Genomic DNA, 27,816 nt, shown 5'->3' with positions numbered 1-27,816 from the left:
GTTCTTTCCTCCTCCCTCGGGGGGTCACCTCAGCCTCATTGTCCTGGGTCCGGCTACGCCGAGGCATCCCTCACACCACTACACACACAAACTCTTCCTTTCTCTCTTTAGCCTTTCAGCAGACAATGCCTTCTGTTCAACTGAGCTTACAGTGAAGTTGCTTCACCCTTCAGCACCGACTCCCTCCACACATCAATAGATCCCTTCCATGAGTCTTCTCTCACGCTTCACATATCTTTCTCCATGTGATTTCAGCATACTACAGTTGAAATCCAGGTCTTTTCTGAAACAACACCAATCCAGATATTTCCCATAGAGTATTCACATATACATTTGTTTGTATATGTCATTGGTCAGAAGGCATCACCTCCCTCCTCCATCTGGCTCTTCAACAACTACTCTCCCTCTCTCTCACCCTCCCTCTCTCTCTTCCCCTTTCTCTCTCTCCCTCCCTCTCTCCTGCTCTCTCTTCCCCTCCCCCCCTCTCTCCCACTCTCTCCTCATTCACCTCTGCTGTCCATTTCCTTCCCCTTTTTCTGATTCTCTCTCTCTGTATCTCATCAGTGAAGTTGGCACTCTGATGGGTGGTGAATGAAAAGCAATTGGAGACGTGACTAAAATATTCATGTTCATCTGCTGCAGTCCTGCCTCCCTGTAAACCTGTGCACTGACCCCCATCCAGACCTCCATTTCACATTACAATGGTGGAGTACTTGCATTACCCCCTCCCACACACAATCACACAGTCAATTGGACCCATAGTATTATTACCACACAAGCAGAAGCAGTACACCTCAAGCAGTCATACATCTATAAATAATTAGAGATAAATATCTTGATTTAAATAAAGTTTATTTAAAAATCCAAATGTACATTATAAAATTAAGGTGTTTGGGATCTTTGGGTCATTTAGATGTAATCCATGCAAATTTCAGATATTAAAATAATCTAATCTAGTTCATGGGTCTGAAAGCACTGGGTCCTGTTCACAACAGGTCATGTTATCTTGTCTTCCTCCCTCCCTCCCACACATCTCTTTCTTTTAGTTTTATCTTCTCTGTTCCCTCCATCCTCCATGTCTGTCACCTTCAGCAGCTGTAACCCCTGTCCACAGACAACTACCCAGCCCCTGTCCCCACACACAGACCCAACCCCAGCATCAGCCCCAATCCACACCTCCAGCCCTGCTGCATCTGCCACATGGGAGATGAGCGCTCCTTGTTGGCTGAGTCCGGTACTGGCCAGCTTCCACAGACACACCCTCTGGTCAGGGGATGTGGACACTAACAGGCCTGGGCTCAGCATCCTCAGGGCGGTCAGAGGGGCAGCGTGGGCTAAAGCCACTGACCACTGAGACTGGAGCTGTAGATACACTCTGCTGCCCTCTACCTCCTCCCCCAGGTACTGCACCCTGATGAGTGCCACTGACAGCTGTCCGTCATCTCCTCCACTAGCCAATGTTATCCGGGCTCCGTCTGTATGTCCCGCCCCCAGGCCCTCCTCCCATACGGCCAGGGTGTTGACTCCACTCTGGTGGGCGGGGACTGTTAGACAGGGGCTGGTTGGGGCTAGGGCCACAGTATGGGGCTTGTCTTCTGAGTTGGCCATGGTGCTCATATCCCACACTGCTATCCTTCCATCTGTGGCTGCGCTGAAGAGGAACACACATCTGAGGGAGACAGACAGGTGAGAGAATGTTAGGCAGATGTTATTATGATGAGGTCAAAATGATGATGCAGGAAATTGTTGGTTATTCAGAACATGAATTGCATGAATTGCATAAATTGCATGAATTGCAATGAGGATGTGTTGGCTTTGCCACCTGACATGAGCCGTCAGCCCCCCCAGTGCCTCACCGATTGCCCTGTCCATCCTCCAGGCTGCAGGTGGCGATGCTGAGTACACATCTCTGGTGGTGGAAACTCTCCCACAGGAGCTCAAACTTCCCCCTCACCTCACTGACTGAGAAGAGCCTGAGAGAGAGAGAAAGGAGAGAGAAACACGGAGAGAGAAAGAGAAAGAGACAGAGAGACAGAGAGAGAGAGAGAGAGAGAGAGAGAGACACAGACATATTTTAGGAAAGGGGTCCAATAAAAACACTAGGTCATAATCTTTTGTGTGTACCACATGAATTTGACTGGTAAAATAATGATTGTGTAGTACACGCTTACCTCACAGCTCCATCACTGCAGGCCAATGCCAGGAGGACTGACTCTGTCCCATCATCCACCACGGCAATGGACATGTACCTGCAAACACAAACAGCAGAGTAAAACAACAGATTGTGCTTGTGAGAGCAGCTGCAAGACAGTATCTGTGTGTTGGTGTGTTCTGGTAGAAAGTAAGAGGATATCTTGGAATGAAAGAAAGCATTTATATAAAGTACAAGTTCAAACACTCACCTGGTTTCTGCGTCCATTTTCACAGTCTTGTGTCGGTTCCGCATTCTCTCCCACTGATCGTCCAATCGGTGGCTGGCCACCTGTATCACCTGACAGGAGGGCAAGCCTAACTGTCCATTTTCTCCAATCAGCAGCCGGTAGCACTGCATCTGTGCCCGCCCACCTGCAGATACCAGCAGTGCAGAGAGGGACTGTGTTGCTGTCTGTTCATCTGTCCCTCTGTCAGTCCTTCCATCCAAACGTTTGACTGATGTCAGAGTCCGAACATTCGAGATGTGGTCGGTGATGACCGACAGCACTCTGACTGCGCCCGTCTGCGGTCGGACCGCCAGGACGGTCAAGCTGGTGTCCTCTCCTCCTGTCACCAGCACCTCCCAGTGGCCCTCTCCAGCCTCCCCCACCACCCCCAAGCGACACACACAGCCCACTCCCCTGCCGTGCAGCCCCTGTCTCAGGCCCAGGCTCCCTGCCCGGCTGGGTGCCTCACCAGAGGGTTCAGAGGCCAGGACCACCCCCTGCTTGATGAACACCAGTGCCCCCTGGCCCGTAGAGAGGCCATCCTGGTGGGGGCAGTAGCACCAGGACCGATGGCCTCCTCCACAGGGCACTGACAGCAGCCTCTCCTGCCTCACAGGGTCCCACACCACAAAGTGAACCGAGTGGAAGCCCACGATCACAAAGCGGGCCTCTTTCCCACTCCCAGTCCCTTCTGGTTCCTGGACCCTCTGGTCCTCTTCTGAGCCCTGGGGATCCAGAAGCAGAACTCTCTCCAGCCACTCCATCCCCTTGCAGGCCCGCTGGACCCTCAAAACCTCCAGTCCCTCTGGTCCGACACGGAGGACCCTCACACAGCCATCTCTCCCCGCACTGTACAGCAGCCCCCGGTGCTCACACACCCACGTCACCCCCTGCTTCCCGTGCACCCCAAACAGAGAGCTCACAGGCTGGAGGGTCAGCCCTGCCCTGCTGGCCTCTCTCTCCTCACCCCCCTCTCTGACTATCACATCCCCCTTTTCATCATTGCTTCCAACCATCCCATTATGTGCCTCTCTTCCTATCTCTTCATCCTCGTGCTCTTCTCCATCTCCCCTCTTCTTCTCTTGATGGTGTTCACTCTCTTCAAACAGCAGCAGTGACCCTCTCCTGTCTCCACATACCCACAGTGCCCCCTGTGGGCGGTTGAGGTAAACTACAGCAGTGAGCCAGCGTTTGGCACAGGGAGGCAGAAGGAGAGGAGAGAGAGGTTCCACCCTGAGAGCCAGTCCAGTGTCTCTCATCTCTACCTCCACCTGCCAACGATGGACCAGCCCCTCTGCTCCGGATGCCAGCAGGTACCCCCCTTGCCTCTGCCCCTCTGCCTGGCCCTTCACCCACAGCACACTGTGGACTTTCCCTGGCCCTGCCCTCAGCAACACCCCCGCGCCAGGCTGAGACAGGGGGAAGACCTGCACTCCTCCACTGAGGCTGCCTACAGCACACAGCCCCTCCCTGGACGCAGCTGCCCCCCAACCCCTCACCTTTAGCACCACCATTACACAGTAGGACTGGAACTCAGGACCCCCCTCCCATAGGAGACCCCACTGCCCCCCCTCATAGAGGTAGACCTCCCCATGGTCTGTGTTCACCACCACCCTGCCCTGGATCCAGTGCCCGTCCCCCACCACACCAACCACTTTCGGCACGCCTCGGCCCTGGAAGCCCAGGTCCACCAGGCTCTCCGCTTCCCCTTGCTCAGCCTCCCCCTTCTCCTCCTCACCCCCCACCCGCCACAGGCGGATCCCTCCATCTGCCCCTCCGGTGGCCACCCACCTGCCCCGGCCCTCCCCTCCTTCACTGACCGCCAGTGCCCTCACCCCCCCGGACCGGTGGCCTTTCAGTGTCCGAGCCACCCTCCCCCCACCTCCCCAGTCCCACAGCAGACAGGCCCCGTCCTCCCCAGCGCTGTACACCCGTCCAGGGGACAGCTTGACGGAGAAAACCCTGGCTTGGTGTCCATACAGCACCCGCAGACACGTCGGGCTGGGGTCTCCACACCCCCCTCCAGCACCCCCCAGGTCCCCCACCCCCCAGACCCTCACACTGCGGTCGTCCGAGGCGGATGCCAGCCAGCCAGTCTCCCGGCGGTAACAGAGGCTAAAGATAACACCACTGTGACCTGGCAGACGCCTCTCCACTGGGGCCTTCCCGTCTGGCTGTGCCACTCCTGGCCTCCAGAGCACCAGCTGGTTGAACACGGTCCCCCCCACCAGGACAGAGTCCTCCCAGGTCCCACCCAGAAGCAGGGCGGTGTACAGCAAACACCCCTCCTGGCAAGAGCAGAGGGCCAGGACGCGGCCCTCAACAGGGTCCAGCAACAGAGCAGCATTGTGGGCCAGAGCCACGCCGAGTAGCCCTTTCTCTCCAGAGACCCAGCGGACATCCAGGGCCCAGTCCTGCAGCTCCATGAGGGGGCCCAGCAGCTCCAGCCTCTGCCCTCCAGCACTCAGCCTCAGCAGGCGCACAGCCTTCCCCCCAAACACTACCACATCATCCTCTGGGTCACTGGTCCGTCTATTTCCTGTCTGTGGTTTGGGACGAATCCCATGGATGCGGTAGTTGAGGAGCACGCTCAGTGAGGTGAAGGCTTTGGGCTGAGATTGGAGGCTGTACACTGTCAGGATCGGACCCTCACCTGTATGGACGCATGCACATGTCAAATATCTAATCAAACTTAATGACAGAACATAGAAAGGGACAAAGGAAGAGAGGAAGGATGCAATTTATAAGTATTTGGAACATGGCCCAGATCAGATTGGTCATGCTAGGGTTTTTAATGTCACATGAACAAGTACAATGAAAAGCCTTTCTCACAAACTCAAAACCCAACAATGCAATAATCAATAACAATGTAATACTAGAAAAAACACACGAGAAATAAGAAGAAATATGAAGAACACGATAAGTAAGTAAGCATACTATATACAGGGTCAGTTGCAATACCATATTTACAATGTGCAGGGATACTGGCGTGATGGAGGTAGATATGTATAGGGGTAAGGGGACTAGGCAACAGGATATAAGATAAACAGAGTAGCAGCAGCTTGTATGTGAGTGGGAGTGTGTATAGTCAGTATAAATATATGTGCATATTATGTGTGAGTGAGCAGATGGAGTGAATGTGTATGCAAGTGTGTATTGCCCTGTGAGTGTGCATAGAGACAGTGCAAAAATAAAAGGTCAATAAAGATGCTAGGTTAACTCAGATAGTCTGTGTAGCTATTTTGTTCGATTTTTATCAGTCTTATTGATTGGGGATAGAAGCTGTTCAAGAGCCTTTTGATGTCAGACTTGATGCACCGGTACCGCTTTGCCATGCGGAAGCAGAGAGAATAGTCTATGGCTTGGGTGGTTGGAGTCTTTAACAATTTTCCGGGCCTTCCTTCCACACCGCCTGATATAGATGTCCTGGATGGCAGGGAGCTCGGCACCAGTGATGTACTGGGCTGTCTACACCACCCTCTGTAGCACCATGCGATCGAGGGCGGTGCTGTTGCCATACCAAGCAATAATGCAGCCAGTCAAGATGCTCTCAATGGTACAGCTGTAGAACTTGTTGAGGATTTGAGGGCCCTTTTTCAACCTCCTGAGGAAGAAGAAGCGCTGTTGCACCTTCTTCACAACAGTGCACATGTGTTTGGACCATTTTAAGTCTTTAGTGATTTGGACACTGAGGAACTTGAAACTCTTGACCTGCTCCACTGCAGCCCCGTCGATGTGGATGGGGGCTTCCTCGCCCCCCCCCCGTTTCCTGTGGTCCACGATCAGCTCCTTGGTCTTACTGACGTTGAGGGAGAGGTTGTTGCTCTGGCACCACACTGCCAGGTCACTGACCTCCTCCCTATAGGCTGACTCATCATCGCCTGTGATCAGGCCTACCACCGTCGTATCGTCAGCAAACTTGATGATGGTGTTGGAGTCGTGCATGGCCATGCAGTCGTGAGTGAACAGGGAGTACAGGAGGGGACTAAGCACACACCCCTGTGGGGGCCCTGTGTTGAGGGTCAGCGTGGTGGAGGTGATGTTGCCTACCCTCACCACCTGGGGTCGGCCCGTCAGGAAGTCCAGGATCCACTTGCAGAGGGAGGTGTTCAGACCCAGAGTCCTAAGCTTGGTGACGAGCTTGGAGGGGACAATGGTGTTGAATGCTGAGCTGTAGTCAATGAACAGCATTCTCACATAGGTATTCCTCTTATGTAGGTGGGTGAGGGATGGTGGAGTTAATGTGTGCCATAACCAGCCTCTCAAAGCACTTCATGATTACAGAAGTGAGTGCTACAGGGCGGTAGTAATTGTGGAATGAAGCCTTAGAGTTCTTGGGGACAAGAATGATGGTGGTCATCTTAAAACATGTGGGGATTACAGACTGGGACAAGGAGAGGTTGAAAATGACTGTGAATATGCCTGCCAGCTTTGACAAGGCAGTAAGGACAGTCTTGTATTGTCTAGCCAGGGATTGGCTAATAAATCACTGGCTAGTCCGACTATTGCTAGCTGTTCCAGCTGGGCGAAAGCCATTGATACGTAGCTTGTGTAAAGCAGGTATCATCAACCACGGGCCGATTATTTATTGAGTGGATGGTCAGGGGGCCAGAACATAATTACAAATAATTTGTAGACTGCAAATTGACCGCAAGAAGCCCAAACAGATATCATATTTGACTAAACACTCTACTCAAGTTTGCTTCCAACACTCTACTCAGCAAATTGGATGTAGTCTATCACAGTGCCATCCGTTTTGTCACTAAAGCCCCATATACTACCCACCATTGTGACCTGTACGCTCTCGTTGGCTGGCCCTCACTACATATTCGTTGCCAAACCCACTGGCTCCAGGTCATCTATAAATCCGTTCTAGGCAAATCCCTGCCTTATCTTAGCTCATTGGTCACCATAGCAACACCCACCCGTAGTATGCGCTCCAGCAGGTATATCTCACTGGTCATCCCCAAAGCCAACACCTCCTTTGGTCGCCATTCCTTCCAGTTCTCTGCTGCAAATGACTGGAACGAACTGCAAAAATCTCTGAAGCTGGAAATACTTATCTCCCTCACTATCTTTAAGCATCAGTTGTCAGAGCAGCTTACCGATCACTGCACCTGTACACAGCCCATCTGTAATTAGCTCACTCAACTACCTCATCCCCATATTGTTATTTACATTGTTATTTATTTTGCTCATTTGCACCCCAGTATCTTTATTTGCACATCATCTTCTGCACATCATCTATCACTCCAGTGTTAATACTAAATTATAATTGTAATTATTTTACACTATGGCCTATTTATTGCCTTACCTCCATAACTTACTACATTTGCACATTTGTTATTTTTATTTTACACTGTATATAGATTTATATATGTATATAGATTTTCTATTGTGTTATTGACTGTACGTTTTGTTTATGCCATATGTAACTCTGTGTTGTTGTTGTTTTTATCGCACTGCTTTGCTTTATCTTGGCCAGGTCTCAGTTGTAAATGAGAACTTGTTCTCTACTGGCTTACCTGGTTAAATAAAGGTTAAATAAAACATAATCATTTCAAACCTTGCTTACATATGTATATGATCACATGCATCTCTTTATTATGTGTGGGAATACTTTGGAACAGATTTCCAAAATTAAAATCACTTCGAGCTTATCTGCTGGACACGGACATTTAAAAGATACACTATTCTTTATAATCGAAAACGAAGAAAGTATCGACAAGAACTGGTTATTTGAAAAATGGGTTCAGGCGCTTTCCATTAGCCAAACTGTAACGCTGTATGAAGAAATCACATATCACGTTATAATTCTGTAACTAGCCAGGGATCCCCTACCTGTCAGCAGGGACTCCTCCCTTAGGAACTCCAGAGCGGTGATAGGAACTACTAGGGCTGCAGTCTCCATCATCACTGTGACATACTCCCTGCTGAAAGCCTCCCCTCAACAGCACCTGATAACCTGGCACACAAACAGAAACATTAGCTAGTAATCTTCTCATCCAAAATCATGTTGCATAGTGAGATGACATCAACCTGTTAGCTAGCTACGTGTGCGCTTGATAATTTGTGGCTTTAGCTGGTATTCATTATCTTATTATTTCAATGTTTCTCTTATGAATGAGAATCCGAAAAAAAATGAGGTTGCCATTGCCAATCAGTGCAGTACAGTGACAGTCACAATTTATAGCTAGCTAATTTACAATAACTTCTGATTTCTTGTCAACACCAAGGCATGGGATGAAAATACAATATTGCTGACAACATGCTAATAACTTTTTATTACGTTAGGTAGCTAGCTAAGGTTGTCACACAGATGGAAGGGGGTTAGCTAGCTAGCTAGTTATAATAATATTTGTCTTTGGTAGCTAGTCATGTCAGGGCTACTGTCTTGGAAATAATATGGCTAGTTACTTACATATCTAGCTAGATGCCAGGAAAATATTTTAATTTCTTGCAAATAATTGTATTCGTTGTCCTTTGTAACACATTTGTTATGTTCTTCTGAAGAACTAGCTAGCTACCCATGTGTTTCTCCCGCACGGATCAAATCAAATATGGCTACACTGACATAATGCAACGCACTTCACAATAAAGCAGACACCCATTGGTTAGAAAATAGTCGAAAGTGCCATTTGCGTAAGATACGCAGGTTTGTTGTTTAAATTCCATATCCGGCCGCCGAACGTGAGGAGGGGGTGGTGGTGGTGGTGGTGGCAGGACAACAAAGTGTTTGTCCACGATTATTCAGCGCTGTTATTGGCTGTCTTGTTGCATGTGAGTAATAATAACAAATCATATATTTATTTGTTTTAACATGTTTTACAATTAAAATGTACATCCAAATAAGTGCATTTAAATGGGGAATTCTAGGTGTATTAGCTTGGCTAGCATTATTACTGTCATCTTGCTAACCTGCTAGGTAGCAAGCAAGGCATTCGATATAAAGGCTGTTTCTGTCCCGAAACGCTCTGGTTGTTTAACGTTACCTGGTAGTTAGTTGCACTCACCTGGTGTCCCAGGTCTGAATTAGTCCCTTAATAGAAGGAGAGGATGAAAATCATTAGTGTTTCGGCCCCCCAGGAACGACATTGAACAGCCCTGTAGGTGAATGCAAAAATGCGGTATCCCTTGGGAATGATGGCACGTGTTCTTAAAAATCTCAACCTTGCTGTAAGGTATCCATATCAATCTGAATGTCATTCTGATGTTTCCTTCTATTCCAACCCAGAGATTAAGAATAATCACAGATTGGACCACAGCTCCATAAAACACGGTTCATGCTGTAATTTGACATGACAGTGGACACCCACCTTTTGCTGTAGTTTAACACTGCATAACAGCTGGTTATCCCAGTAAAGATGACATGCACCTAGCAGTTCTTCCACATGATCTCTGACAGGACATCAAGTTGGACTAAACCAAACAACCAACACTGTCACTGAAAACACCCTAGTTTAAAAATCAACTCGCTGCTCATGGAAAGAACAACCTCACGAAGACTTAAAACCTAAATCAAATTCATACAGTATGTTGCTGGGAAGAGAATGCTCACTGCGGCCCCGTAATCCCTCTCTCACACACAGACCCGAGCAGGACTAGAACCCTCCCCTCAGCCAGTGTTGCCAACTCCTCAGTAAGGAAAGTAGCTATTGGCTGTTCTAAAAGTCGCTAGAAGTCACTAAATGACGTCATCGCCTAATTTGCATAATTGACCATGTGCATGTAATTGTGATGGACGCTGTAGGAGAGAGGACTGGGCCGCATGTGAGTGCTTTGGGACGGCAGCACCCGCTGCTCGTTGAGAAGAGTAAGAACGATACGTGCTTTCACGTCAGTCTCCAATAACACCAGAAAAAGTCGCTAGATTTGTCGCTAGTCGCTTTTTTTTGTAAATGTGTCGCTAGAGGGGTCTGAATACTCGCTAAATATAGCAACAAAGTTGCTAAGTTGGCAACACTGCCCTCAGGTCCACCCCATTGCCCTGGCGACCAACGATCATGTCGTACCGCACGCCCAATTTCACCATGCAGCAGAAGCTCTACTTCCTGCAGAGGATCCAGGGTGTGGTGCACACAGTACAGGACTTCAGGAAGGACACCAACACCACTGTGCACCGCAACGCCGTGTGGGGCGAGGTGGTGGAAGCCTTCAACGCCGCCTTCCCCGACCGGCCACCCAGCTCGGTGGGCACCATGAAGACCCTGTGGAAGAGGCTGAAGGTGGAGAGCCGCCAGGCGCTGCACCGGCGCCAGGAGCAGGTGGTCGCCGGCATGCCTGTCATAGCCCTGACCGAGGTTCAGCAGGAGATCACAGCCATGGTGCCCAACCTCATCTCCAACCAGGATGACATGGACGGAGAGATGGGCTACGCAAGCCTCAGGCCTGGCTCCCCCACAGCAGGTAGTACCACACTACTCTCAGGACTGCCACTCCGCTAAGCTGAGCTCATCTATATTGAGTTCACACATTTATAAAATGTGCATTCCTTAGATGATAGATTGATGTGTTGTCAACCAATTTTCTCACATAAATATATATGGTGCTAGGGGAGAACATTACAAACTGATGTCTCGCTCTCTGTCTCTGTCTCTCGCTCTCTCTGTCTCTGTGTGATCTAGTGACATGTACTGCAGGGACCAGTGGGAGTGACCAGGAGGATGCTGATAACAGTCACAATGAGGTAACGTGTCACAGCTAGAGCACATCTCCATAGACAATCCTCTAGTGTATGATGATCTTACATATGAAAATGTCAATACAGTTCAATATTAACTGAAAGTGCTTCTATAATAAGAGCACACAATGTGTGACAGTATAGTTTAAATATAACCCAATCTGTCTTTCCCAGGAGTATGAGAGTAAAGACCATGTAGCCATGAGCATCGGCATCGCCTCCTCCACAGCACTAGCAGGAAGTGATGGACCCCTCCGGATCCCCTTCTCCACCAGCCAGCCCAACACCTCCACTCTCACCCACAGTGAAACCTCCTGGTCTGGGACGTCCCCCTCCTTCCCCCCTCTGCCCATCCCATCTGCCTCATCCTCCAGCCTGCTCAACTCTTGCCGTGTGAACTTTGACCTGCCCTACATCCCCCGGGCAACCCTGCAACCCCTCACCTCTCTGGCAGCGGCAGCAGGGCGAGAGGCTGAGGACCCACGGTATGGGCCGCGCATGCTGGAACTGTCGGAGTTGGAACATGAGCAGAGAATCAGAGTTCTACAGATGGAACAGAAGGTTCTAGAAGACAAGAGGAAGGCGGTGAGGCAGAAGGAGAAAGCCTACAGGCTAAAAAAGAGATACTACCAGGCTAAACTGAAGAAGATGGGGGAAGAGGTACGACCGTCCTCGAGTAGCGAGGACACAGAGGACGATAATCACGATCAAATCATTTGACTGTTATTTTGTTGTTGATTTTATTTTTTTTATGAAGATAATTGTACAGTTTTTGACAGTTTCAGGTATTTCAGGTACAAAGTGACATCTTTGTTTTGGTAGTCATTTTCATTGCTGCTCAGGATCTGTAGGAGTTTTGTTGTAATGGGCTGGTAGAGATCTCTGAATCTGAAAAGATACCTGGCAAATAAAAATACCTGAAAGAGCGAGTCCCTCCGGAAACAAACTGTCAAAACTGATCTCTGCCAACACTGTTGTTTTCACCAGGGAATGTCACTCAAAGAAAATAGGACTCAAACAACATCTTGTTAGGAATAGTTCTTTTTTTCTTTTTATGTCGGTAACTGAGGAGCAGATGTTTCAAATTCCCCTCATGCCGATGGGATAGCACATACCCCAGAATAAGCACACAAACTGACAGTCCCCCATTCCCCTCTCTCTCCCTCCCTCCATCATTACACTTCAATGACTTTCCTCTTCACTCTCCTCCTCTCACACACTTCCTTTTCTCTCAATGCACTTTGTCACAGTGGGAGAGTCAGGCCATACGAAACATTACATGTAAAAAAAAACGACATTTGAACAAATACCGCTGCATACTCTTTTATAAATAACATCCTCTCACACAAAATGACAAAGTAATAAATTAAATAAATCTTATGTCTGTACAAGTTAAAGGTACTGCAATAATAAATAATGTTTAAAAAAAGAACTGACCAGTGGCAAAAGAACTGGAGCAGTTAAACATAGATGGAGTATAGCTAAGGATGGATATTGGGGACCCTGGGGAGATTTTTGGCAATAATACTGTCACATTTATATTAACTATTATATTTAAAGATGAAAGCAAGTCGTTGAAAAGAGATTTGCAGACCGTCGGTGTGAGAGAAGTTGGTTTCTTTCTACAATCTGTCTTTTCATCCTTCCTCTGATGATGAGTAATAGTTCCCTCGTTTCCTTCTGTCCTCTTTTTCACACATTTCTCTTTTTGACCCACTTTTTCTGTTCCACTCGTCTGTTTAGTATGGCGTTATTACATGTGCAACGTGTTCTCCTGTTATGGTCCTGGAACGACTGGTGCACAGGTGACTCACCCCTCACTACCCACTCCTCTTCCTCTCTGATCTGCCTTAATCTCAGAGCCAATATTTAACACCACTTTAGTGCTAACCTAAACATGGCCGCTCTTTCTTTACCTCTCATACCCCTATAACCCCAGAGGTATACGTGACCATTTTCCCAACAGAGGGTTTTGTACACTAAAATGGACCATATATCAGGCAGAGAAACCATTCGATATGTAACAGTGCCGTTTTTTTACTGGTATGTTTTGTTTCTGATATATAGTAGCACAGAGAGACATATTTTATGCTGTAGAATAGATGATCGACATTCAAATGCAGTGGGTCTTTTCTTTGATTAACAGAACACTTCCATCTAAACAGTATTCTGACCAACTAAAGAATGAGATAATCAAGCCATCAAGCCTCTCAAATATCAAAGTAAATTATATCTGCTTTCTTTCTTGTCACAATCATTTGTTCTATCAGATCCCTCTTTCATAGAATTCATTCCTATTTACAATCACCCGCCCCAACACCTTCCTCGTCCTATCATGTCTCAGGTCTGATAATCTCATCCAATCAACACTAACCGACCCCTGTCCCTAGTTTTATACATATAGTTGACGGGTTTGAGGAAACGTTTCAGGATAACGGTATTTTGATTTAAGGGTTATTGCCCCTAGCAACAGATTCCATTCACACCTCATTCACAACCACACATTGACACAATCTTCAAAAACGTCACAAGATATTTTTTTTCTTCCTCTCTAATGAAAAAGATACAAAATGTATAAAAATGTTATGTACAGGTTCTTCTTTTTCTTAGAGGTTCAATTCCGATCCTTGTGTTCATGACTAAATCTGAGGATCGAAGTTCGTTAAACATTAGTGGCTAAGGTAGCCATCCCTCTGTTTCAATCATATAGACCTCCTCCCCATACTTGGTGCTGCTTGTAACAGAAAATAGTCAACAACAGAACGAACCAACCAAACTCCATCTCACTGTCTGCCTTTTTTCAACACTTAGATCCTCAAGTATCCCAGGGTGCTTCAGCAGTCCAGGGTGCTCCTTGACCTATTCCCGGCCCCCACACAGTCCTTGGTAACCCCAATACAGACATAATGCATTGTGGGATATGGAGGGTGTCATCAAGACTGTCCTTCACTTCTGTTGACTCTGTGAAGAGACAAGAGAGACCACAATCAGTGACAAGCCAAAATAACAACTGATCAATGCTACGTACACTGAGTGTACAAAACATTAAGAACACTTTCCTAATATTGAATTGCACCCCCCCCACCCAAGCCTCAATTCGTCGAGGCATTCTACAGGGGTGCTGGCCCATGTTGACTCCAATGCTTCCCACGGTTGTGTCAAGTTGGCTGGATGTCCTTTGGGTGGTGGACCATTGTTGATACACATGGGAAACTGTTGAGCGTGAAAAACCCAGCTGCGTTGCAGTTCTTGACTGGTGTGCCTGGCACCTACTACCATACCCCGTACAAAGGCACTTAAATCTTTTGTCTTGCCCATTCACACTCTGAATGGCAGACATACACAGTCCTTCTTTAACCTGTCTCCTCCCCTTCATCTACACTGATTGAAGTGGATTTAACAAGTGACATCGATAAGGGATCATAGCTTTCACCTGGATTCACCTGGTCAGTCTATGTCATGGAAAGAGCAGGTATTCATCATGTTTTGTACACTCAGTGTGCATCTCCTGACATGCAGGCTATGACATGTTTATAATCCAAATCACCACATCTTTGATAGGGACCAAAAAGATGGATGTGTGAGGACAGAGAGAGAAAGAGAGCAGACCAGGAGTGTGAAGAGGAGAGGAAGCAGGTAGATGAAGGTGAGTGAGAGTGCAGGACTTACTCAGAGTCTGGGGAGACCTCAGAGATGCTGTGGGAGGTGGCGGAGTGGGGCGGGGAGGGGGAGGGTCCCTGTGCTGACGAGGGGGCTGGGGGTGTGAGCACGGAGGAGCTGAAGGAGGCCAAGATGGAGGAAAGGATGTCCAGGTGCTCGCTGGACGGGTGGCGGCTGGGGGGGGCGCCGGGGGCAGGGAGGGGAAACCTACACTGGGGGGCAGAGTCCAGCCGGCCGCGGCGGGGTAGGGGGGGCTCCTGGGGTTCCTCGCTGATGGGGGGAGGAGGGGAGGAGGGCGGGGGCTGGTCGGGGTGCGAGGGCTGGCGGGGGGGCAGGGTGCGAAGCCACTCCCTGCAGGGCTGGGACTGGGTTACCCCGCCGCTCCCGTTGGCCTCCAGCTGCTCGCGGGAGCGGCTGCTCATCAGCGCTCCTCCTAGGTGTTCACGGGAGGAGGCCTGGCGCCGTGTCAGGGTGTTGAGCTGGGAGCGCGACCCCCCCAGACCGGGCTCCACACCCCCATTCCCACTCAAGTCCTCCTGGGAGGCGTGGGTGCTGTGCTGGTGGACATCCAGCCTGTCTCTGGAGCTGCTCAGGTTCTCCCTGGAGGCTCTGTCTAGGCCCGGCTCACGCCGGCGGGGCAGCAGGTCCAGGTTGTCCCGGGGACCCTGGCGGTCCAGACGGTTCTGGGACCCTCCTCCAGCCTGGCGGCCCAGGGGGTCTCTGGAGAGCTGGCGGCGGGCCAGAGAGTCCAAGTGCTCCCTGGAGGAGTACCGGGAGGCGGGCTGGGACAAGGAGCCCGTGCCAGACAGGGAGCCTGTCCCAGAGTACATGCGACCGTAGGAGGCTGCCGGGACACCCCTGTGGCCCAGGGTGGAGGTGCGGTACCAGGAGAGTTCGCTGGGGGCCTGACCCATGGTGGAGAGACCCTGCAGGGCCGGGGGACAGTCAATGCGGTTCTTCAAGATGCCTGAGTCAGCAGGGAGAGATTAGAAAAAAGGGTTAATAGGTATTTTGGTGTTTGAGTTTACATTAATCTGTATGGTAATAATAGCTGGTCATTAGCAGAATAGAAAGGTTACTGGGGCAATGTTACTGAGTTTGTGACCCTTTCTGTGGTAGTCGGGCTGAGTGTGTATGTGTGTGTGTGTGCATGCGTGTATGTGCCTGCATGTGCGTGTGTGTCTCACCCTTGCGGTGGCGGTTGGGCTGTCCTGTCAGGCCGTTCTCGTCCCCGCTGGTCAGCACAGTCTCAGGCTGGTTGTTGTTGGCGGTGTCCTTGCTATAGTCAGCCACTAGGCGGCGCTCTGAGCCCCACTTCTGCAGGGAGTGGACCTCGCTCTCCTCCAGTGCTGGCCAATAGGAGAGCAGATCATTGCCATCCAGGTCTGATACACAAAGATGGACAATTGCCATTGGCCAACAATTCCAAATAAATCACAACTGTATCCAATATGAGAGAGGGTTTTGTAGAAGTGCCACACTTCTAAATGCATAATGATTTTTATTGATTTATGGATCTCTGTGTCTGACATTTTCAGAGTGTGTTTGCATATTGGTATGGCATTTATAGGTATCACATACTTACATACATACATAACGTATGAATTGCTTTAATTTGTGAATCTATGAGTCTATCAGTCTTGCATTTCCATAGTGTCTGTCTGTGTACCTTTGGTGCCGTTGTGGGCGGGCTCTGTGAGAAGCCGCTCACTGTGATTGGTGCGTTTGAAGCGTCGCTGGATGCGTCCACGGAGACGAACGTTGTCCTCACTCTCGGAGGAGGGGATGGAGAGACTATGTTCCTCTTCTAAAGAGAGATCTGAGTCTGAGTCCGAGTCCTCACCTGAGAGGAGAGAGAGAGACAGAGAGACAGAGAGAGACAGGGAAAGCGAGAGAGAGAGACAGAGAGACAGAGAGAGACAGAAAGAGAGAGAGAGAGAGAGAGAGAGAGATAGGTTTATTATCTATTTCACTTGCTTTGACAATGTAAACATATGTTTCCCATGCCAATAAAACCCTTAAATTGAATTGAATTGAGAGAGAGAGGTTATAGAACCAGTTATAGTCTCAGTTACTATTAAAAGCAAAAAGAGGTCATGCACATTTGTTATCATTTGACTTGTATTGTATACAGTATTATAACCCTAGAGTGTTTATGAATGTGTTTATTTGTTTTACAATGCATGTTTATGTGCACATTCCTAGAGTCCTGTGTGCGTGCACGTGCGTGTGTGTGTTAGGGCTGCACAATTAATCAAATTGTGCAATATTGACATGTGCAGAATCCATATCGCAATAGATCCATATCGCATGAAATATTTTAAAAGGCCACTCAGCAGTTTTTATAGTTGACTCGTTTGTCGTCTCTTTCCCTCTCTCCTCTTGCGGCTGTGACGTCACACACCAAGCCCCGCCCCCTGCCACTCAAGCAGCACAGTCCCTCCTCCAAGCTGTTAGAGCCACTATACGTTTGCATGCTGTTGTTCTGTTAGGTCAGATGCAGTCAACAGATTGTTCCAAACAAGAACGATGCTGCTTTCCACTTTGCTTCTTAATATTAATCATTGTATTTTTATGATTCCAACAGTTTTATTTGTAAAAAAAAAAAAAACGCTATTCGATTTTTTTGCCCATATCGTGGAGCCCTAGTGTGTGTGTGTGGGGTGGGGGGTACCTCCGTCTCTATGGAACATGGCCACGTCCAGGTCTGTGGCGCCAGTGTGTCCCAGATTGTGTTCCAAGGTCTGGCGGGCCAGCAGGTTTTCTCTGTGGGGGGAAAGGAGGTGTTAACCAAAGTATTTACACATTCCATCACAGACACTGAGACTACTGACCACTACATTAGGCAGGCTCCATAAGCCTGATTAGGCAGGCTCCATAAGCCTGATCTACATACAGTATACTAACAATGGAAGTCAGTTTCCCGGATACAGGTTGACCCTACTATTGGGTCAATAGAGAATCTCCATTGAAATAGCTTTTTAGTCCAGGACTAAGCTTAATCTGTGTCTGGGAAACCGCACCTATATGTTTCAGACCCTGTGTATCTCAGATGGCCTACTGACCGAGCACTGCTGACAGAGGAGATAGTGGAGGCTCCCAGGGTGATGCGGTGCAGTCCGCTCTGCTCCAGCAACGACGCATTGTTGTAGGGGTTTTGACCCTGGACACACACACACACACACACACACACACACACACACACACAGACAGACAGACAGACACACAAAACACACACGTGTTCAAAAATACATTCAGGAGCACACATCAACATTCTACGTCAAACCGTGCTAGTCGAGTCCAAATAAATGACAGAAAACACAGCAACAATCATTCCCCAGATGAGTCAGTGGTACAAATCTTAATAAGGTAGGCTAAGCACAGTACATTGTGGAATCTGGGTCAAGTGAAAAGCCCTGAGGGGGTAATGTTAAGGGAAGGCCAGGGTGTGCTGATGTGGATTGGGGGGTGATGTGTGTGGTAGAATGGAGCCAGATGTGTGTGTGCGTGTGTGTGTGTGCGTGTGTGTGGTGGAGGGGAGGGTGCCATGCTCACAGGGATTTGTGGGGCTCTGGGCGTGTCCTCGTTGGGGCTCTTCCTACCCAGACACGACAACTTCCAGACCTCCTGCACCTCGGCGTTCAGTACCGTGAACACCAGGAACACAGCAAGACCCTGGGCAGAGGGGATGAGGGGAACACACACATTAACACACAATAACACACATTAACCCACATTAACCCACAATAACCCACAATAACACACAATAACACACATTAACTCCAAAACACACCACCAAGTACTCAGCAAGACCAAAAAGCAACTCACACAGTCTAATTGGGCATACACTCTCACACACACACACACACACACACACTCACACACACACACACACACACAGACACACACACACGTCATGTTCAGTACCTGCAGTAAGCATAGTACAATGAAGATGTAATGGAAGGCCAGAATACTGTTGTTGACAGCCATCAGCCCAAAGAACCAGGTAGAGGTGGCCAGGAGCAGCAGGAGGAAGGCACTGCGTATAGTGCCACTGGAGAGACAGAGAGAGAGAGAGAGCGTGTCAGCCAGGGAAATGAAAAGGCTTTTATGGCTGAATTTAAAGGTCTGTTACTGCAATAGAATTGTATTCCTCATCATCAGCAGAACCTGGCCTATTATGCCATCTGTTCAACCTCTCTGGGTCACTCACATGACAGGTAGTTTCTTGGTCTCTTTCTGGGAGGGGTTGCAGGACATGCGCGCCACAATCAGAAACATCCCACCGTTTATCTGTAACAAAGAGACAGCAATGAGGCAGACCTACATGAGACTAGATACTACAGAGGTACATAGGCAAACACAGTGAACCGGCCCTAACGAAGTGACTGGCGCAGAACGAGAGTGAGACAGTACCAGGATGACGATGGCGATGGGTCCAGCGAAGCTCCAGATGAGTTTGTCATAGATGGAGATCCAGCAGAAGTCTGGGTTGCCATAGCCCTCAGGATCCAGCCCTACCGCCAAACCTGAACAGTGAGAGAGTAAGATGAGGTAGCACTGTGTGCACAGGTGTGTGTGGCTGTTTTTAAGAAATCCATTCTGAAACAGGGCTATGTAAGGAACTGTCATATCTAAGCTGTCATCCTAAGACGTGTGTGTGTGTGTGTGAGTATGTGTGTGAGTATGTGTGAGTACCTGTGATGATGGCAGGTACACCCCACCCGATGGCATAGTAGAACCTCATGGCTCCATAGTTGATGTTGCGTGCCTCTGTCTGCATGCGGTATATATGGAGCCCTTCCACAAAAAGCCAGGCAAACATGGCCATGAAGAAATAGTGCAGCAGGATAGCCACCACCGTACACAGGAACTAAGAGAGAGAGAGAGAGAGAGAACAGTCAGAGCCATGTATAGAGATTCTGTTATGACAACCTTCAATATATTCCTATGGGCGTGCTAGCTGAGTTCAGTGCCAACTTGCCAAGATGGTGTCCTATTGGTTTGTTTTCCAACCTCTGTTTAAGGCCTTTGGCTTTCAGACCAGTTAGAACATCTGGTGTTATACTGTAAGCATCACAGTACACATCTCCAATGAACACCAAGGCACAGAGAAAGAACCAGAAAAAGAGGCCTTGGCAGCCAGACGCTCATTTTGTCTACTCACTCAAACAGAATAACTTTCAAGTATGGTTTTAATGGTAGTGATCCTGATTCTGTAGTAAAGCGGATATTCAAGCTCATTGAAGACAATGATATAACATACTGTTAACGTACTGGACATACAGTACACAGTTGGAACACACGCATGTTGAACGCACCCACGCATACTGTGCCGTCTTGGTTGGGTGCACACACACACACACATAAACACATTATGATCGCTCTCTCTGTCTCACACACACACACACACACAGACACCCCCCCACACACACCCAGACCGCCCTTTAACACACACACCCCAACACACACACACATAGCCCCCGTCCGCACGCACACACACGTACCTGCTGCTCGGTCTGGTTGATGCCGAGCAGAAAGACGAGCTCAGAGAGCAGCATGGCGGCGGCCATGTTGGAGTGGATGGAGCGGGTGTTGGACTTTAAGCCCCTGAGGCAGGACAGCACCAGGACGGTCAGCAGCAGCGCCAGCATAGACACAGACAGAGAGGAGTAGGTGACCAGGGCCAGAGTCTCCAGATCCCCCTCCAGCTGTTCTCTCTGGGAGCTGTCCATTAGGACACCAAAGGTGCCCAGCCTCTGACACTGGCAACGCACGTGGGACGTGTTCCTGTATACTACGATGCAGTCCCTCACTGTCCAGCAACCTCCCACCTCCAACCTGGAGAGAGAGGGCAGTGGGGTGAGTGAGAAAGAGGGAGAGAGAGGGAGAGAGGAGGTTGGTGGGAGAAAGGCAGGAGGAAGAAGAGAGAGTTCACCAGTCTGTACACTCTATCTATTTTCCACAGAGCACAAGTCCACTCAAGTCATGCAAAGCTCCACTCACGGGCTGCTGTGGTTCCACTGGACACACAGGGGCTTGCTGCGGTTGGCGGTCTCCAGCAGGTGGAACTCCAGCTGCAGGGGCGAGTCCAGCGGACCCCCGACAAACGTCTGGTTGTTGTAGACAGACACACTGACCACTGGAGAGTTTATTACAGGATGTCTGGGGAGTCTGTAGGGAGGAGAAGGAGGGGGAGAGAGGGGAGAGAGGGGGAGAGAGGGGGAGAGATTTAGATTTAGTAGGACGGACATAATAGCCCAAACAGGGTTTTATGGTCCACCAAACACAGTGGCACAATTCCAATGCTGTGCTTCGAAAAGTCTAAATGAAACAGAAATAAACACTTGTAAACACACACACCTGGTACAACAGATGCCATCAGAGAGATAGACACTGGAGGGCAGGCATATACAGTATTCACACACACACACACACACACACACAATGAATTACCTGACTCCTCGTCTGTCAGTGTGGTACTTGGGGGGGAGTGCCGCTCCAAGGCTACGATAGATCAACATGATGACGATGGTGACGGGCGGCTCCGGCAGCGAAACAGAACGGCTGGCCGCAGCATATTCTCCTGTCTGATTGGCCGACATACTGATGGGGGCGGGAGCTGTGTTCTGTGAAGCTGAAACTGGAAGAGGCATAAGACATAAGAGGAGTGACAATAAGGTGTGTGTGTGTGTGTGTGTTTCAGCGACTGTCATGTGCGTGTGTGTGTTCTACTTACACTGGTGTCGTTGTGGCACCAGGGCAGCAGGGGGCAGCACCACGTGTGTGTGGGGGTCCCAGACAGCCTGGCCGCGGAACAGAGGGCTGTGGTAGCGAGGGAAACGTCTGCGCACGTGGGTGTGGTTCTCCACGCGGTCAAGGTTCATCACTGCAACACGCGCACGCACACACACACCAGTTTATGAGAGTCCAGGTTTCACCACACAACATAACAAAACAAACCTGATGAAGCTACACGTGAAACACGTTGTTTGTTTATGCACTACATTGCCAAAAATATATACACAAATTATTAAAGTCAAGGTCGTCAGTCAATAGTCTACGTTTTTTACACTTGTTGTGGATACTTAGTTGTTCCTGCCAAAACCAAAACTTGGATCTAGACACACTGCTGTTCACAGGGTTCTCGCTTTCTTTTTTACACAGAAAATGGACTAGCCGGCCTTCACACTTGCATGGACTACTTGACCTTGAAATAAACCAGGAACAACCACTCAATACAAAGAGTCAGACCTTACTTGACACAATGTACTGAGCACACCACATAAAAAGGGAAAGAGAGCAGCCTTTTATTCCATGGGGGCAGTGACTCACCGATGTTGGGGGCGACCAGGGCCACTGGGTTCAGGTAGGTTAGCTTCATGTTCTGGGCCAGGGTCTGGGCATACTGCTCCAGCAGGTCAGCCAGCCCCCCTGCCCCTCCCTGGACCTGGCTCTGGGCCCGCCATAACCCTGCACTGCCGGGACCCAGCACCGCACTGCAGCCCCGCAGAACATTCTGGAGACAGAGCGGGGGGAGAGGGAGAGGGAGAGGGAGAGGGAGAGGGAGAGGGAGAGGGAGAGGGAGAGGGAGAGGGGATGAGAGGAGAGGTGGAGGGAGAGAGAGAAGAAGAGAGATTGAAACAGGTAGCAGAAGGTAGATCAAAAGCATGATCCAGGCAGGAGAGAGGAGGGAGAAAGAGGGAGGGAGGGAGGGAGGGAGGGAGGGAGGGAGGGAGGGAGGGAGGGAGGGAGGGAGGGAGGGAGGGAGGGAGGGAGGGAGGGAGGGAGGGAGGGAGGGAGGGAGGGAGGGGAGTTTGAGGTAAAGGGAGCACAGAGACAAAAGGCAAAGCAGATGTTAATGTCACAGTTAGTGAGGTGGAGACACATCACATGAGATGAGATCAAAGCCAAGATCAGATTCAGTTCATTCACACACACACACACACACACACACACAATCTAATAAAACGGTGACTACATTTTCCAAACTCGACTGACGTGTGTTACGAGCGTGTTGCCGGGCAACCCTCACCTCGTTGAAGTGTGCGTCCTGGGTGGCGGTCAGGCCGAAGCCCGTCTGCAGACTCTCAAAGGTCAACAGGCGGGACAGTAGCCGCTCTGCAATCTGAAGGTCATTGCCGTAGAGACGGGGTGTTGCTTCCGTGACATCACGGAGCTGGTGGGCCAGTTTCTTCTCGATGATGGTACTGAGCTCTGTCTCGTTCCGCTCCACTGACTCCAGCTACACACACACACACACACACACACACACACACACACACACACACACTTTATTATACACCATTTCAGTCTTTACAGTTCTGATCAGTATGAGCAATGGGGTAGCAGAGTATTTTTACCGCTGCATTGAGCTCCACAAAGGGAGGAGAGGTACAGTTGTAGAGATCTGGCTCCAGCCAGCCCCTCTCCACGTCACAGTGTCTGACAGCAGCACCTGGAGAGAACAGACACCATCAGATACTATACATACTAATACCTTTATAACACATCCACAACACTAAAAACCAACACAGGGGGATACATTCAAACACAGATACTATACTAGGTTAAAAGGGGTGTTTAACTGGGAATAGTCATTATAGATCCTGAGTCTTAATGGGAGCTGCTATCATCTTTCCTTCTTTGGAAGACTCAGGAATTATACTATCTACAGACATCCACTTAACTACAGTGAATGTGGAGAATGTTGAGGGACTAACCCACAGATCCTTTAGGACAAGGTACGGCTGCTGGCAGGTTGAACTTAGTCCTGGGCCACCAGATCCCCAGGGTGATGGTCTTAGGACAGCCGTCATAGATGACTAACACAGAGAGAGAAAAATGGGCAAACAGAGTGTTAGTATACTCAATATCACTTAGAAGTAAAAAAAAAATGCTACTTAAATGCAATGAGAACGCCATACTAGTTTGAGAGGAGAGAGGTTTGACAAGAGAGAGATAGGTTTTTGAGAGAATAAGGGAACCAGAGAACCAGGAAGCACAGAGAAGATGAGAGAGAAGACGTGGGAGGAAGAGACAAAGAGAAGATCACAGGTAGGAGGAGAGGAATCCCTCTGTCTTACCTTCGCAGCCTGTCTGTGTGACCTCAGCAAAGGGGTTGTCGCACATGTTGCACTGTCGACCAATCACGCCAGCCCGACACTGGCACTGGCCACTCTCTGGTTCACATGACCGGGAGAAGGAGCCCACAGGGTAGCAGTCACACGGCAGGCAGGAGTCACTGCCCCGCGGGTGGTAGTGGAACTCCTGGTACACACACACAGATATATACACACAGAGAGACAGACACACACACACACACACACACACACACACACACACACACACACACACACACACAGACAGACAGAGACACACACACACACGCACGCAAAGAGATAGACACAGACAGACAGACAGACACAGACAGACAGACAGACAGACAGACAGACAGACAGACAGACAGACAGACAGACAGACAGACAGACAGACAGACAGACAGACAGACAGACAGACAGACAGACAGACACATGTAGACATACATAAACAGATGCATACACATTCAGACCAAAGACAAGCACATCCAAATAGACAGAAAGGACATACATAGCAAAGTCACAAACATATACAGGCATAAACATATACATAGACATTTACATCAACATCAACATTTACATACACATTTACATAGATGCACAGACAGACAAACACAGAAACGCACAAACATACATACACATTTATATGAAAAAAAGAGAGTGAAGAACATGTCAACAGACAAACACACACAGAAAAGAGATGGATTCAGAGAGACATACAGAGACGTGGACAGACAAACACAAAATAGACAGACAAAAATATTGTCCGGTGAGCATTTCGAAAAACCAGCACATAGCACGTAAAATCTCGTAAAAGAGCAATTCAACATTTGAATTACAATACTCTATGTGAGAAAACAGACCCAGAAGCAAGGAAAACACATGGAAAACTACAGTTAAATAAACGGTGCTACTGAAAGTCAATGATACATGCTTCTGTACTGTTCTTGAAAAAGTATTTAAGATGGGGTCACAGTGTGGAGGGGGGTATGACGAATAAGGGGGTGTCTGTTGGCGTTAAGAGTGTTAAAGGATAATGGGGGGTGTTCAGATTAACAAGATGAAGCTGCTGATAATGCCTCTTAAAATAATGCTTTTTTGACAGCAGTGTCAGGTTAGAGCTAGGATCAGTTTCAAGGATTAGGGATTAAGGTCACAAACAGGGATTACGGGTTAGGCTGGGGTTACAGTTATGAGTTGATTAGAAATCGGTAGGTAAGGGTGATCATAGGTCTGCTGAGGTATGTAAGAGCATGGATCAGTGCCTGGGGTTAAAATATGAGTTGATTATCAGTAAGAGTATTTACTGCTGATATGAACGAGTGTGTGTGTCGTGGCAGGCAAGTCACCTTGCAGTGACACTGGCCGCTGGTCTTGTTGCAGTCGGGGTCGAATCCTTTACTGGCATCACAGTGGCAGGGCCCACATGTTGGAGAGCCCCACCAACCACGTGGACATTGGTGGTCAATCCTACACACACACCGCACACACGCACACGCACACGCACACACACACACACACACACACACACACAGTGAAACACACAAACACACAGTGAAACACACACACGCACACACACAGACACACATGTTAAAGACCCAATGCAGTCAAAAATTTGATTTTCCTGTGTTTTATATATATACTGAACAAAAATATAAACGCAACATGTAATGTGTTGGTCCCATGTTTCATGAGCTGAAATAAAAGATCGCAGAAATTTTCCATATGCACAGAAAGATTATTTCTCAAAATGTTGTGCACAAATTTGTTTACATCTCTGTTAGTGAGCATTTCTCCTTTGCCACGATAATCCATCCACCTGACAGGTGTGGCATATCAAGGAGCTGATTTAACAGCATGATCATTACACATGTGCACCTTGTGCTGGGGACAATAAAAGGTCACTCTAAATGTAAAGTTTTGTCACACAACACAATGCCACAGATGTCTCAAGTTTTGAGGGAGCGTGCAATTGGTATACTGACTGCAGGAATGTCCACCAGAGCTGTTGTCAGAGAATGTAATGTTAATTTCTCTACCAATGTCGATTTAGAGAATTTGGCAGGACGTCTAACCTGTCTCACAACCGCAGACCACGTGTAACCATGCCAGCCCATGACCTGCACATCCGGCTTCTTCACCTGCGGGATCGTCTGAGACCAGCCACCCGGACAGCTGATGAAACTGAGGAGTATTTCTGTCTGTAATAATGCCCTTTTGTGGGGAAAAACTAATTCTGATTGGCTGGGCCTGGCTCCCCAGTGGATGGGCCTATGCCCTCCCAGGCCGACCCATGGCTGCGCCCCTGCCCAGTCATGTGAAATCCATAGATTAGGGCCTAATTTATTTATTTAAATTGACTGATTTCCTTATATGAACTGTAACTCAGTAAAATCGTTTAAATTGTTGCATGTTGCATTTATATCAGTGAAAGAGCTGTTTGAAAAGACCACCTGAAATTTTTGCCTGTTTTGGTGGGATGGAGTTTTGGCCTGCCTGGTGACATCACCATGCGGTAAATTAGTTAATAGACCAATAAGAAAGAGAGTTCCAAACCTCTCTGCCAATAACAGTTCGTTTTCAGTTTCCCCTCCCCACTCAGGCCACTCCCAGACAGTCCTAGCAAAATTCTTGTTTGAAAAATTGTTCTTTTGCTCATAAAACAATCAGAGTAAGGTACTTAACATTTACATTATTTAGCAGACGCTCTTATCCAGAGCGACTTACAGGAGCAATTAGGGTTAAGTGCCTTGCTCAAGGGCACATCGACAGATTTTTCACCTAGTCGGCTCGGGGATTAGAACCAGCGACCTTTCGGTTACTGGCACAACGCTCTTAACCACTAAGCTACCTGCCGCCCCTTAACTGTTACCCAGAAAATATTTGATATTGCGATAACACAGCTGCATTGGACCTTTAAAAGTGGTAGTTCTTTGAGTTTCACTCCCTGTCTGCTATATAGGCCAGAGTACATCACAGTATCTAGATCAAAGGGAACAGAGGAGATGAAAGATCTGAGACCTAAAGCTGGGAGGGATTTCACATGGGGGCAGGGTGACGCCCGGGTCACAGATATACACTGTGTTTTATCATCACAGATAAACGTAAGCCTTCTCTTATCCTCTCCTGTGGAATAGGGCATATTTGTGGGGAAAAAAGGACAACAAAAGCCACTTTGACAGATAGACAGAGCAGAGCACTGGAACACTGCTGCCCTGCTGTCTCAACCCTGCCTCAGCCTCGGGCACTGCTGTGGTGTACCGTTACTAACATTATAAACACACAGAGACATTTGGGATTCAGTCATATTGCCGGGGTTCAGTCATCTAAAGTCCTCACAGTCACAGATGTATAATATTATGTTAATAGCTAGTTGATTTAAAGTTGATGTATAGTTGACTCACTGACCTGTGCTGACAGTACTGGCCGTAGTGGTTGATCTATAGATAATCTATAGTTGTTCTATAGTTGATGAATAGTTGATGTAGTATGGTTGATCTATAGTTCATGTAGGGTTGACAGACTGACCTGTGCTGACAGTACTGTGCGTAGTGGTTGTCTCCACAGTCACAGATGTATCCGTGGGATGAGCTGGGCTTCCTGTGGCACTGGGCATTGTTCTCACACGGGTTCAGCTGGCACGCGTCTTTGCAGCCCTTACCATAGAAACCTACAACACACACATAGTCGTTACTATGGGAACACACACACAAACGTTACCATGGGAACACACACATAGTCATTACCATGGGAACACACACACAGGCGTTACCACAGGAACACGCACATTGCCATTACCATGGGAACACACACACAGGCGTTAGAAACCTAGAACACACGCACACCTTAATATAAAAAGCAGTCCTTTGAAAAGGACCATTTAAGCCTAAAACAAGAGCAAAGCTCTGGACATTCATGTATTTATGCATACTACACACAAAAAAAGCTTTCACACAAA

At 48.5% G+C, this 27,816-nt stretch overlaps 3 protein-coding genes across 5 annotated transcripts in view; 1 reads left to right on the top strand and 2 right to left on the bottom strand.

Annotated features, from left to right (window-relative positions):
• Positions 1-27,816, bottom strand: part of LOC121537237 (cadherin EGF LAG seven-pass G-type receptor 3-like) — a 69,299-nt gene that overhangs the window by 18,888 nt on the left and 22,595 nt on the right. Inside the window, exons 14-39 of the mRNA XM_045206916.1 lie at positions 27,387-27,528; positions 25,208-25,328; positions 23,847-24,030; positions 23,484-23,585; positions 23,124-23,218; positions 22,796-23,005; positions 22,096-22,279; positions 21,500-21,649; positions 21,217-21,403; positions 20,767-20,934; positions 20,268-20,601; positions 19,459-19,633; positions 19,177-19,289; positions 18,974-19,053; positions 18,688-18,814; positions 18,316-18,435; positions 17,826-17,923; positions 17,435-17,526; positions 16,430-16,603; positions 15,948-16,145; positions 14,770-15,727; positions 10,506-10,711; positions 2,403-5,073; positions 2,172-2,249; positions 1,857-1,973; positions 1,177-1,669 (exon numbers count right to left, since the gene is read on the bottom strand). Of these exons, the coding sequence (XP_045062851.1) occupies positions 1,177-1,669; positions 1,857-1,973; positions 2,172-2,249; positions 2,403-5,073; positions 10,506-10,711; positions 14,770-15,727; positions 15,948-16,145; positions 16,430-16,603; positions 17,435-17,526; positions 17,826-17,923; positions 18,316-18,435; positions 18,688-18,814; positions 18,974-19,053; positions 19,177-19,289; positions 19,459-19,633; positions 20,268-20,601; positions 20,767-20,934; positions 21,217-21,403; positions 21,500-21,649; positions 22,096-22,279; positions 22,796-23,005; positions 23,124-23,218; positions 23,484-23,585; positions 23,847-24,030; positions 25,208-25,328; positions 27,387-27,528 (7,577 nt within the window). The remainder of the gene's footprint in view (positions 1-1,176; positions 1,670-1,856; positions 1,974-2,171; positions 2,250-2,402; positions 5,074-10,505; positions 10,712-14,769; positions 15,728-15,947; positions 16,146-16,429; positions 16,604-17,434; positions 17,527-17,825; positions 17,924-18,315; positions 18,436-18,687; positions 18,815-18,973; positions 19,054-19,176; positions 19,290-19,458; positions 19,634-20,267; positions 20,602-20,766; positions 20,935-21,216; positions 21,404-21,499; positions 21,650-22,095; positions 22,280-22,795; positions 23,006-23,123; positions 23,219-23,483; positions 23,586-23,846; positions 24,031-25,207; positions 25,329-27,386; positions 27,529-27,816) is intronic.
• wdr6 (WD repeat domain 6) lies at positions 836-10,114 on the bottom strand. Of its 2 annotated transcripts, none has more exons than XM_041845948.2 (6): positions 9,434-10,114; positions 8,262-8,385; positions 2,403-5,073; positions 2,172-2,249; positions 1,857-1,973; positions 836-1,669 (listed from the first exon to the last, which is right to left on the bottom strand). In XM_041845948.2, the coding sequence occupies exons 2-6, from the start codon at positions 8,332-8,334 to the stop codon at positions 997-999; spliced, it is 3,612 nt and encodes a 1,203-aa protein (XP_041701882.1). In that variant the 5' UTR covers positions 8,335-8,385; positions 9,434-10,114; the 3' UTR covers positions 836-996. The 2 variants fall into 2 exon arrangements, with proteins under 2 accessions (XP_041701882.1, XP_041701881.1); XM_041845947.2 differs by lacking the exon at positions 9,434-10,114 and adding an exon at positions 8,842-8,956.
• LOC121538155 lies at positions 9,112-12,029 on the top strand. 2 transcript variants are annotated; one of them, XM_041845949.2, is made up of 4 exons: positions 9,112-9,200; positions 10,393-10,826; positions 11,045-11,106; positions 11,275-12,029. In XM_041845949.2, coding segments are annotated over exons 1-4 (1,044 nt in total). In that variant the 5' UTR covers positions 9,112-9,198; the 3' UTR covers positions 11,821-12,029. The 2 variants fall into 2 exon arrangements, with proteins under 2 accessions (XP_041701883.2, XP_041701884.2); XM_041845950.2 differs by lacking the exon at positions 9,112-9,200 and having other exon boundaries at positions 10,314-10,826.

This window comes from Coregonus clupeaformis, chromosome 24 (genome assembly GCF_020615455.1).
Source record: "Coregonus clupeaformis isolate EN_2021a chromosome 24, ASM2061545v1, whole genome shotgun sequence".
Taxonomy (NCBI): domain Eukaryota; kingdom Metazoa; phylum Chordata; class Actinopteri; order Salmoniformes; family Salmonidae; genus Coregonus; species Coregonus clupeaformis.
Note: the sequence above shows the minus strand (reverse complement) of the source record. Positions and strands in the feature narration are given on the sequence as shown.